This window comes from Anomaloglossus baeobatrachus, chromosome 3 (assembly GCF_048569485.1).
Source record: "Anomaloglossus baeobatrachus isolate aAnoBae1 chromosome 3, aAnoBae1.hap1, whole genome shotgun sequence".
Classification (NCBI taxonomy): Eukaryota; Metazoa; Chordata; class Amphibia; order Anura; family Aromobatidae; genus Anomaloglossus; species Anomaloglossus baeobatrachus.
The window spans coordinates 316,911,762-316,924,110 of record NC_134355.1 but is presented as its reverse complement, the minus strand read 5'-3'; the positions used below and the strand labels follow the sequence as shown (position 1 = coordinate 316,924,110).

Below are 12,349 nucleotides of genomic sequence, written 5' to 3'. Positions count from 1 at the left end.
CATCCTTAACCGTCCCCAGGATGACACCAGGGTAGGTAGCTAAGTCTTTCCTGATCCCAGCTCTGTTCATCTTGGATCATTTTTAAAAACACTGTAAGCAAGGGTTACTCAAAGCGGAGTCTCCCTTTTTTCCAAAAATTGGGCCACACAGACACCCACCCCTTCAGTGGCAGCACTTGTGCCCCAGTTGTACACTTCACAGGTAGATTTGCATCAAGCACATTCAAAATCCACAAGCATTTACTCTCCTCAGGATGACACAGGGGTAGTAAATTCCTTGTGGATCCATGACTTGTTCATTTTGATGAACGTTAGTCTGTCCACATTGTCACTGCACAGACACGTGCGCTTATCTGTCAGCACACACCCAGCAGCACTGAAGACACGTTCAGAGACTACGCTGGCAGCTGGACACGACAAAATCTCCAAGGCGTAAGTGGAGAGCTCTGGCCATTTTTCAAGATTTGAAGCCCAAAATGAGCAAGGCTCCATTTGCAAAGTCATGGCATCGATGTTCATTTGGAGATACTCCTGTATCATCCTCTCCAGCCGTTGACTATGTGTCAGACTTGTTGTCTCTGGTGGCCTTGCAAAGGATGGTCTAAAAAATTATGAAAAGATTCAATAAAATTGCTGTTACCAGCACCAGATACGGTGCTACTGGTACGGGTAGACTGTTGAAGATGACGAGACCGTCCCATGTTTGTCAAGTTACAACTGGGAGATTCACTCCCTGCACCACGGTTGTTTGGTGGAAAAGCCGAGCTAAGATCGAGTAACAGCTTCTGCTGATACTCCTGCATACGTGCGTCCCTTTCTATGGCTGGAATTATGTCACAAAATTTGGACTTGTACCGGGGATCTAATAGTGTGGCAAGCCAGTAGTCATCATCACTTCTAATTTTGACAATATGAGGGTCATGTGTCTTGCGCAGCCATGCGGACCAAGTCCACACTGTGTTTGTGGCATAGAGGTGCTAACCGTTCTTTCTTCCTCTGACATCTCCCCCCAACCTCTTTCAACTGAAATTTGACCAAGGTCTCCCTCATCCGCTGAGTCTTCCATGTCCATGGACAGTTCGTCCTCCATTTCTTCATGTTCTCCTGCACCTGCCTCAACATTTTGCCTGCTACTATGTGCCCTTGTTGATCCCTGTCCCCGATGGTCCCATGCCTGCCGTGTTGGTGATGATGAACGTCTGGACCTTGGTGATGTTGTTGTGTCTTGCGCATATGAATCCTCCTGTAGTTCCTCCCCTTCCTGTTGCCCCCCCCCCCCGACTCGGAATAGTGTTTAGCGTGTGCTCCAGCATGTAAATGACTGGAATTGTCATGCTGATAATGGCATTGTCAGCGCTAAACATATTCGTCGCCATGTCGAAACTGTGCAGAAGGGTGCATAGGTCCTTGATCTGAGACCACTCCATCAGGGTGATCTTCCCCACCTCTGCATCTCGTTGGCCCAGGCTATACGTCATGACGTATTGCACCAGGGCTTGACGGTGCTGCCACAGTCGCTGTAACATGTGGAGAGTCGAATTCCAGCGTGTCGGCACATCGCATTTCAGGCGATGAACCGGCAGGCCGAAAGACTTCAGGAGCGATGCAAGTCGCTCAGCAGCGGTGGTTGAACGGCGGAAGTGAGCAGTTTTTGTGCCCTGTTCAGAAGGCCATCTAGGCCGGGATAGTGTGTTAAAAATTGCTGGACAACAAGGTTCAACACGTGAGCCATACAAGGCATGTGTGTCACCTTGCCCAGACGAAGGGTCGCACCCAGGTTTGCAGCATTGTCGCACACGGCCTTACCAGGCTGCAGGTTGAGTGGAGACAACCATTTATTAAACTCAGTCTCCAGAGCTGCCCACAACTCAGCCGCTGTGTGACTCCTATTTCCAAGACATGTCAAGCTAAAGACAGCCTGATGCCGTTGCGCTCTGCTGCCAGCATAGTAATGAGGGGTGCGTGATTCCTTCTGCGCAGTTACAACTCTGGTAGCCTGACCAGACAGGCTTGGGGTGGAGGACCCAGACGAGGTGGAGGAGGCAGAAGCAGTGGCGGAACTTGGACAGAGGATTGACACACAAGTCGTGGGGACGGCATGACTTGTGCAGCAGACCCTTCACCATCTGTCACCATAGTTACCCAGTGCCCAGTCAGCGACATGTAACGTCCCTGTCTATGCTTACTGGTCCAAGTATCGGTGGTGAAATGCACCCGTTCACACACAGAGTTTCTCAAGGAAGCGGTGATGTTGTGTGCGACATGCTGGTGTAGCGTAGGCACACCTTTCTTAGAGAAGTAGCGGCGACTGGGCATCTGGTACTGGGGCACAGCGACAGACATAAGGTCTCTAAAATCCTGTGTGTCCACCAGGCGGAAAGGCAGCATTTCTGTAGCCAACAGCTTACAGAGGGATAAAGTCAACCTCTTAGCTTTGTCATGGGTCGCAGGAAATGGCCTTATATTTGTCCACATCTGAGGGACAGAGATCTGGCTGCTGTGTGTAGACGGTGTTGAGTAGGGTGTCCCTGGAAAAATGCAGGTTTCTGAGGAAAGTGCAGGCGGAGACATGATGTTGCCTTCATCCAACGTTGGTGCTATCGATGTCTGAGAGAGCTGTACACACGCACTTGTTTCCCCTTCCAAACCAACTGACGACCTACCAAGCAAACTGCCTGTTGCAGTTACAGTGGTGGAAGTTGTGCGTGGAAAACCAGGTGTGACAGTTGTCCCCACAGTCCTAGAAGATGAAGAGCGCGCGGATGCACTGGAAGGGGCAGGCGGTGGATGGTTCGCTTCACTAGGCCGCATTGCAGCATGGTGAGCTTCCCACTGGGACATATGATATTTATTCATGTGACAATTCATGGAAGAAGTTGTCAAACTGCTGAGGTTTTGCCCTCTACTAACAGAATCACGACAAATTTTACAGATCACATAATTTGGGCGATCTTTTGCTATGTCAAAAAAAGACCAGGCTAGGCAAGGCTTAGAGGGCATGCGACCTGCTGATCCACCCCGACTAGTGCTCAGAGGCACAGTGGTGGCTGAGGATGCAGTTGTAGACGTGCTACTAGTACTCCGACTCTGTCCAGGAAGGCGCAAGGTAACTTCGTCGTCAGTTGCATCCTCCTCCACCGCCTCTGTTGACCTCCTCGAGTGCCTGTGGGTTGACAGTATGTGGGATCTAGAACTTCCTCATCAATTGTTGTGTTTGCACTCCCCTCACCCTCAGACCGAGCCTCTTCTTGCCCTAACTGAATATTTAAGTTGTCATCCCAATCTGGTATCTGCGTCTCATCGTCATCAGTATGTTCCTCATTATCTATTACAACAGGTGTTTCAGTTTGTGAATAAGGGTCAACATTAGGCTCTGAAACTTGGTCCTCACGGCCTGAATCAGAGTCACAAAGGTTCTGGGCATCACTGCAGACCATTTCCTGGTCTGTACTCACTGTAGCTTGGGAGCAGACCTCTGATTCCCAGGCTATAGTGTGACTGAACAGCTCTGCAGACTCAGCCATCTCAGTTCCACCATACTGTGCAGGGCGGAGGGAGACTTCAGAGCTGGGAGAAAGCAAGTGTGATTGGGATGACAACTCAGAGAACTGGTGTTTTTTGGATGCGGTAGTTGAGGTGGCGGAGAGGGCACTTGTTGGACCACTTGAGATCCATTCAAGCATTTTCTTTTTTTGGCCATCATCTACCTTTGTTCCAGTTGTTCGTGTCCGTAAAAAAGGGAGCACATCGGATTGTCCACGGTAAGTAGTAGACATCTTACTTTTGCTGGTAGATGGTCTATCTTCAGCAGATGTTAATGGAGCTTTGCCACCTTCCCCACGGACAAACCCTTTTTTTCCCTTTTCCAACACGCCTCTTACCCTTTCCACCAGCATCTGTCATTTTGCCACTCATTTTGATTGCGACAAGATTGTGCACTTAAAATGTGGTAGTAAAAATTGAGAGGTGGTGTAGATTGCAGCGGTGGTCTATCTTTATTAACAGCAGAATAAACAACAATAACTATCCCTGACAATGCAACTACGGCCCTTAAACTGGCAGCATAGTTTGCTAGTATAATGGCTTAGTAACAATGAGCTTGAGTGTGCAATGCAGTGGTGCTGCAAATAGCTTTGCACTAGTGGGACACTAATGGAAGTCCAACAGCCACTTTTAGGATGCCACTAAGTTTCCTCAGTGTTTGCTAGTATAATGGCTTAGTAACAATGAGCTTGAGTGAGCAAAGGGCAGGAGGGTACAGTGGCAGGGTTGTGGGCCTGTGTAGAGGAAAGGAAGCCTCACTTTATATCCCTCCTAATGGTGAAGTGCAGCGAGGAAGTTCCTGACCTTAGCTACACAGACGCTGTTATCTGTAGCTGTTAAAATCTGTTTTCACGGCCCTGACTGTCACCTATGGCTCGGAGCCTGCTGTTATTAGCCCTTACAAGGGCTAATAGAAACTTCTATCCCTATTCTGTATAGCGCTGTGTGTAGAGTGTACACAGCAGTATCGGAGACAGGAGCTACGCCAGCGGTGACTGACACCCAGACGCAGAAGAGATAATGGCGTCCGGACGGGCAGATACCCGTTTTTATAATGCAGGGACATGTGACATGGACATCCTATCACACATGCCGTTGCTTCTCTGGCTAAAAGTCCACTTAGCTGTGTGTGTGTTTGGGATTGGCTGATATGCTGGCCCTCCCCACTACACGCGCGCGCGCGCTTAGGGAAGGAAGACAAGGGAAAAAAAAAAAATGGCGATCGCCATTATCCCAGTAGCAGTGATCTGAATGCGCAGTCCCTGCACACTATACGCTGAAATTTCATAATAGTGTGAGTCACAGAGTGACTTACACTATTACAGCTGAAAGCCAGCTAGGAATTAGCTTGGCTTTTTGCTGCTAGAACCGTTCTCGAACGTAACTAGAACTATCGAGCTTTAGCAAAAAGCTCAAGTTCTAGTTCGATCTAGAACAGCCCCCAAAATCACTCGAACTGGAGAAACACGAACCGCACTCAACTCTAGTCCTCAGTCAGCGCTCAGTACATAGGGAGCGGCGCAGGTACCTGTGCTCCGGCACTGAGGCAACTGAACTGACAATCATAGTACAGGGAGCAGATACTACCACTCGGCAGTATGTCAGAGCTGGTGGCTCCTGGAGGAATAAAGTCCTCAGTCAGCGCTCAGTATGTAGTGAGCGGCGGATGTACCTGTGCCTCAGCACTGAGACAACTGCACTGACAATCATAGTGCGGGGCGCGGTTACTACTACCACTCACAGTCGCGCCTCAGAGAGTTGGTGGCTCCCTGGAGGAATAAGGTCCTCAGTCAACGTTCAGTACATAGTGAGCGGCGGATGTATCTGCGCTCCAGCACTGAGGTGACTGCTGACAATCATAGTGCGGGGCGCAGGTACTACCACTCACTGTATACTGAGCGGTGACTGTAGCCACTCCGGGCGGACCTCTGAGCTGGAGGCTCCCTAGGGAATAAGGTCCTGAGTCAGCGCTCAGTACTAGTGAGCAGAGCATGTACCTGCGCCCCATCACTGAGGTGACTGCGAAGACAATCATAGTACAGGGCACGGTTACTACCACCCACTGTATACTGAGCGGGACTGTAGCCACTCCGGGCGGACCTCTGAGCTGGTGGCTCCCTAGGGAATAAGGTCCTCAGTCAACGTTCAGTACGTAATGACGGATGTACCTGCGCTCCAGCACTGAGGTGACTGCTGACATAGTGTGGGGCGCAGGTACTACCACTCACTGTATACTGAGCGGTGACTGTAGCAACTCCAGGCGGACCTCTGAGCTGGAGGCTCCCTAGGGAATAAGGTCTTCAGCCAGCGCTCAGTATGTAGTGAGCAGTGGATGTACCTATGCCCCAGCACTGAGATGACTGCACTGACAATAATACCGTAGTACGGGGCGCAGGTACTACCACTCAGTAGCACCTCACAGATGGAGGCTCCTGGGGGGATAATGTCCATTTTCTCCCGGTAGCCGGGCTCAGGCAGCTTTACACTATTAGCCTACACACTAGCCCCATAGCTGCAGGCTCCCTTTACACAATGCGATGTAACACCAACAATCTTAGGCCCCCAGAAGGCAGTCATTTCCCACAGATACCGCAGTTGCCAATGGTGGCCACATATATGAGGCTCGCCCGGCTCCTGCTGCTCCCCTCCCCAGTAATGGAGGCCGTGTGCAGGTCCTGAGCTCCCAGCACTGCCGCCCTGAGAAGGCGCGGGAAACAGCAGACGGCAGCTGAGCCGGGCAGAGGACAGAGCACCGATCCCACGCCACAATGAGCGACCACTTCTCTCTCTCCGACTGCGATGTCATTGGCTTCGACCTGGACCACACGCTCTGCCGATATCGGCTGCAGGAGTCCAGCAGGGTGAGTGAGAAGAGCATGGCGGCGAGTTCAGCCGTGCCCGCTCCAGGAGTGACCCTGTGCTCCATCCGGGCGCCGCCGGTACGCGGACCACTGTGACTAAGCACCAGCACCGGTGTCACCGCTTGGCGCCCGATCTTTCCCGGAGTCAGCGACGGAGGGGTTAACAAGTAGTTGCCAGGCAGACAGGCCCAAATAAGTGCACGGCAGTGTCTTGGAGCATGCGCAGTGGTGACGTCACTGGCGCGCTGGTTACCTGCACAGGTTGTTATTGCAGTGGTGTGGACATGTGCAGGACGTGGTGAGCCCTGCAGATAGGGGACAACACAGGGCGCCATTATTGCTGGGCGGCATGTGTGCGCCTATGACAGCAGTATAATGGACCGCCATAACGTGTCCAGGTGGCAGCTGTTGTGCTGCTGTACCTTACACCTGATGTGACACATTTTATCCAGTCCTGCAGCTACATAAAGGCTGTGTTTTAATCAATCTGCAAGGGAAAACGCATCCCATCAAGTATGAGAATCCTGAAGTGCTGTGTACACGTTGCAGATTTTGTTTCCTTGCAGATTTTGGTGTAGAAAAACTACACTGAACAGTTAGGTTACTTTCACATTTCCTTTGTTTTGCATCAGTCACAATCAGTTGTGTGACTGATACAACGGATGCATTACGGATAGTGGGACAACTGATGTGACCGATGCTGAAAAAAAACAAAACATTTTTTTTTTCTGTTTTACCGGCGGCCAGCTATTGTGAACCATCAGCTGATCACCCGGCTATTGTGAACCATCAGCTGATCACCCGGCTATTGTGAACCATCAGCTGATCACCCGGCTATTGTGAACCATCAGCTGATCCCCCGGCTATTGTGAACCATCAGCTGATCCCCCGGCTATTGTGAACCATCAGCTGATCCCCCGGCTATTGTGAACCATCAGCTGATCGCCCGGCTATTGTGAACCATCAGCTGATCCCCCGGCTATTGTGAACCATCAGCTGATCCCCCAGCTATTGTGAACCATCAGCTGATCCCCCAGCTATTGTGAACCATCAGCTGATCCCCCGGCTATTGTGAACAATCAGCTGATTGCCCGGCTATTGTGAACAATCAGCTGATTGCCCGGCTATTGTGAACAATCAGCTGATCGCCCGGCTATTGTGAACCATCAGCTGATCACCCGGCTATTGTGAACAATCAGCTGATCGCCCGACTATTGTGAACCATCAGCTGATCGCCCGGCTATTGTGAACAATCAGCTGATCGCCCGACTATTGTGAACCATCAGCTGATCCCCCGGCTATTGTGAACCATCAGCTGATCGCCCGGCTATTGTGAACCATCAGCTGATCGCCCGGCTATTGTGAACAATCAGCTGATCGCCCGGCTATTGTGAACCATTAGCTGATCCCCCGGCTATTGTGAACCATCAGCTGATCGCCCGGCTATTGTGAACAATCAGCTGATCGCCCGGCTATTGTGAACCATCAGCTGATCCCCCGGCTATTGTGAACCATCAGCTGATCGCCCGGCTATTGTGAACCATCAGCTGATCACCCGGCTATTGTGAAAAATCAGCTGATCGCTCGGCTATTGTGAACCATCAGCTGATCCCCCGGCTATTGTGAACCATCAGCTGATCGCCCGGCTATTGTGAACCATCAGCTGATCGCCCGGCTATTGTGAACCATCAGCTGATCCCCCCGGCTATTGTGAACCATCAGCTGATCGCCCGGCTATTGTGAACAATCAGCGGATCGCCCGGCTATTGTGAACAATCAGCTGATCGCCCGGCTATTGTGAACCATCAGCTGATCGCCCGGCTATTGTGAACCATCAGCGGATCGCCCGGCTATTGTGAACCATCAGCTGATCGCCCGGCTATTGTGAACCATCAGCGGATCGCCCGGCTATTGTGAACAATCAGCGGATCGCCCGGCTATTGTGAACCATCAGCTGATCGCCAGGCGGTCGGCCATTGTGAACGATCAGCTGATCGCTCACAATAGCTGGACGATCAGCCGATCGCTCTCAATAGCCGGGCGATCAGCTGATTGTTCCGGCTGCCGGAACTGGAACTGAATTTACAGTCGATCATGGTTTTATACTGTGTGCATGCTCACAGTAAAAAAACGATCCGCCACACACAAAAAACGTTACATTCAGCGTTGCTCCCACCTGACGGTCAGTAAACGACTGATCCGTCACGCGGCGGATGCAACGCAAGGCCATCAGTCACAATCCGTCGCTAATAGAAGTCTATGAGGAAAAAATGGATTCCTGCAAAATATTTTGCAGAATACCATAATTCCTCAAGGTGACAGATTGTGACTGATGCAAAACAACGAAAATGGGAAATTGCCCTTACATTTCAATTGTTTCTGCGTTATTTTCCAGCGTTTTTCCTATCACAATGCAATTTAAAAAAAAAAGCATGTTTTTTTCTGCAACGTTTTCCTTGCCAAGAAATGCAGTGCTAGGTGTAGAAAAATGTGGGACCATACCCTTATATCCGGCCCTTACCTGACAGCATCTGCATCTCTTCTTTAGGGTGCGTACTCACAATCAGTGTTTGCAGCGTTTTGGATGTAGCGTTTTTTCGCTGTGTCCAAAATGCTGCGTTGTACAGTACAAGCACAGTGGATAAGATTTCTAGAGATCCCGTACCCACTGTGTATGTGTGGCGAAAACTTACCTGCAGTGTAGATATCCAAGCCGCAACATATCAATTGTTTGCTGTGGAGTTGCAAGTGTCCTTTGTAAAGAGAAAACAGGCGAGAAACCACAGCGCATGGAACCCTTATCGTGGCTACGAGCAGCTGCGCTCTCCTATATTCTCCTCTGGAGGAGACTCACGGCCCCGCAGGTCAGGACCCGCCGTGTCCAGGATGCAGCGGGTCCTGATCATGGGCACGTACCCTTAAATTAGCTTAGCTGGCCTGGAGGTCACATGTGCTTAACGCCATCACGATGACGTCCCGTACATCACGCCATCACAATGATGTCACATGTAGAGCTGAGCGATCCTGATTGGCAAAGTTCAGAAAATGTTAAAATTGTATGATCTTTGATCGGACAAGGATCAAACAGTCGATCATTTATTGCAAAAGTCGGTGATCTTTGCCAAGGATCAGGAAATGTCCAAATGGCAAAAACCATCCTCTCCCTGCCCATCACACCAATGTCAAGCGTTGGCATGGCTGTGATTGGCCACTGTAAAAAAAAAAAAGTTAAAGCAATACATACTTACTGAGTCTCCCCGCAGTGCTACTTCCAGGTCCGATAATTATCTCTAATGCATTTTCACTGCTTTCCCCACCCACCGGTGTCTCTGATTGGCTGCCGTTTGTCAACGCCCCCACCCTCTGAGACAGCGTGTGTGATTGGTTGAAATCACACACGCTGTCTGTGTCCTTACACTGGTAATAAATAAATAAAATAATTGGCGTAGAGTACCCCCCCCCGTATTGATACCAGCACAAATAAAGCATACTGTTACAGGCTGTTCCCCAGACGTGCGCTTATCTTGGCTGTGTATCAAAATAAGAGGAACCGCATGCAGCTTTTTTTTTTTATTAATTAAATAAATAAGTAAAAAGCCACCGTGTGGTCCCCCCCCTATTTTGCTACCCATATATTGATATTTGAAATAAAAGACAAAAAGGCACCCTCTTTCACCACTTTATTAACCCCAAAATCACCCTTGCAGATCTATCGTAATCCACATAAGGCCCCACGACGATTCCAGACCTGCTACATTAGTGAAAGCATAGCGCACGATCATGGAACATGACTGCCCACCGTGAGCGTTGGCATCACTCAGGTTAGTTGCTGTCACAGCTGGAGGTTCCCACAGTCCTTCACCTGTGATCGCAGGTAACCTGAAATCTGGTGCAGACATTTCAGCACCAAAATTTGCATTTCCTGAAAAAAAACTGCGTCGAGACTGTCAAAACCGTTTTTTGTTCATTTTTTGCAAAGAGATCCAGATTTGGTGCTGACATTTTTACACAATATTCCTGCTCCCAATCTACATCTCCTGGCAAAAATGCATCATAATGCATGCGATAGTGATACATTTTTTTGCCAGGAGTTGTAGATTGGGTGTAGGATTATGGGGTAAAAATGTCAGCACTAAATCTGCATCTCTTTGTAAAAAAAACAAACAGTTTTCTGCCAAGAGATGCAGGTCTGTGAACTCAGTGAGAGTTCATTGAAGTCACCTGAGGTCAGGTTACCTGCAATCACCGGTGGAGGACCATGGAAACGTCCAGCTGAGACCTCAGATAACCAGAGTGACGTCACCGCTAATCGCTGGGGCTCAGTCTCTGCCTGAACAGCATTAAGTTATGATCCATGATTGCGCACTGTGATTCAGGTGTAGCAGAGCTGGAATCATCGTAGGACCTCGTGTGGATTACGTCGGATCTGCAGGGGTGTTTTGGGGATTAATAAAGTGGTGAAAGACGGTGGGCGCTGATGAATGGGCCATCCACTGGGAGCCCACGCTGATGAATTGTCATGACAGCTGTGGATCAGCTGTCTGTTAGGGGTTGTGTCTATCATGATGAACTTTCTGTGAACGTGGGCTGCGTTCCGGCGTCCATAGGATGTCAGCATTTCTGCTATACAGAAGAGTGCTGATGAACCACTCTGTACAGCACAGGCGATCGGACGATTGCAGCTTCAAGTCCCCTAAGGAGACTAGTACTGTAAAAACAATAAAAACTGGAAAAAAAAGTTTTTAAATGTATGAAAAAAAACAAACAAAACACAAGTTCAGATCACTCCCCTTTTGCCCGTATCAAAATAAAACAATACATTTTTTTAATAAAATACACATATTTGGTATTTCCACGTTCAGAAATGCCCAGTCAATTAAAATATAAAATAAATTCATTCACTCTATAACGGGCGTAATGAGAAATCTAAATGCCAGAATTGCAACTTTTTTGATCACCACAACATTGCAATAAGAGGTGATCAAAACAGCACATCTAACCAAAAATGGTATCCACAAAATGATCTGAGTGCAGAAAATAATGCGGGCGTCACACGAGACGAGCTATCGCGCGATGCATCGTCGGGGGTCACGGTTTTCGTGACGCACATCCGGCATCGCTTGCGACGTCGTTTCGTGTGACACCTCTGAGCGATACAGAATCGCTCAGAAAACGTGAGTGGTGTACTCGTCGCTTATTTTTAAAAAATTGTTTATTTTTAATGGCGCCGGTTCTTCATCTTACCTGGGTCGGCACACATCGCTCCGTGTGACACCCCGGGAACGATGAACACAGCTTACCTGCGTCCCGCGGCTCCCGCCAGCAATGTGGAATAAGGAGGTAGGCGGGATGTTTACGTCCCGCTCATCTCCGCCCCTCCGCTTCTATTGGCCGGCGGCTGTGTGACGTCGCTGTGGCGCAGAACGTCCCTCCCACTTCAGGAAGTGGATGTTCGCCGCCCACAGCGAGGTCGCTCAGCAGGTAAGTACGTGTGACGGGGGTTTAACGACTTTGTGCGCCACGGGCAACTAATTGCCCATGACGCACAAACAACAGGGGCGGGTACGATCTCTCGTGCAATCGCACGATAGATCGTACCGTGTGAAGCCCGCATTAGCCATCACTTAGCACAAGATGTCAAAAACAGAACGTTACGGGCAGGGCTTTGGAGTCGGTAAGCCAAACCTCCGACTCCTCAATTTCCCTGAGTCTGACTCCACGACTCCGACTTGACTCATGTTTGTGATAAATTTACTGTAGTAAAATGTTAACATCACTACTTCTATCATGTCTGCAGTGCAGCACATATTCATTTCTTGTAAAAGCCTAGATTCTTTGATCAGGAATAGAACAGACATTATAGGACATTTCCTAACTTTTCCAAATTTTTATGAAAAAATATCACATACTGCATTGAACCGCTGTACCCAATTTTTTATACAGTA

The 12,349-nt window shown here is 49.4% G+C and overlaps 1 protein-coding gene across 1 annotated transcript in view; it reads left to right on the top strand.

Moving 5' to 3' along the window:
• The first annotated feature begins 6,107 nt into the window (after nucleotides 1–6,107).
• The window catches only part of NT5DC1 (5'-nucleotidase domain containing 1), a 422,920-nt gene continuing 416,678 nt past the window's right edge, over nucleotides 6,108–12,349 (top strand). The window contains exon 1 of the mRNA XM_075340036.1: nucleotides 6,108–6,404. Coding sequence (XP_075196151.1) covers nucleotides 6,312–6,404 — 93 coding nt within the window. The 5' untranslated portion in view covers nucleotides 6,108–6,311. The remainder of the gene's footprint in view (nucleotides 6,405–12,349) is intronic.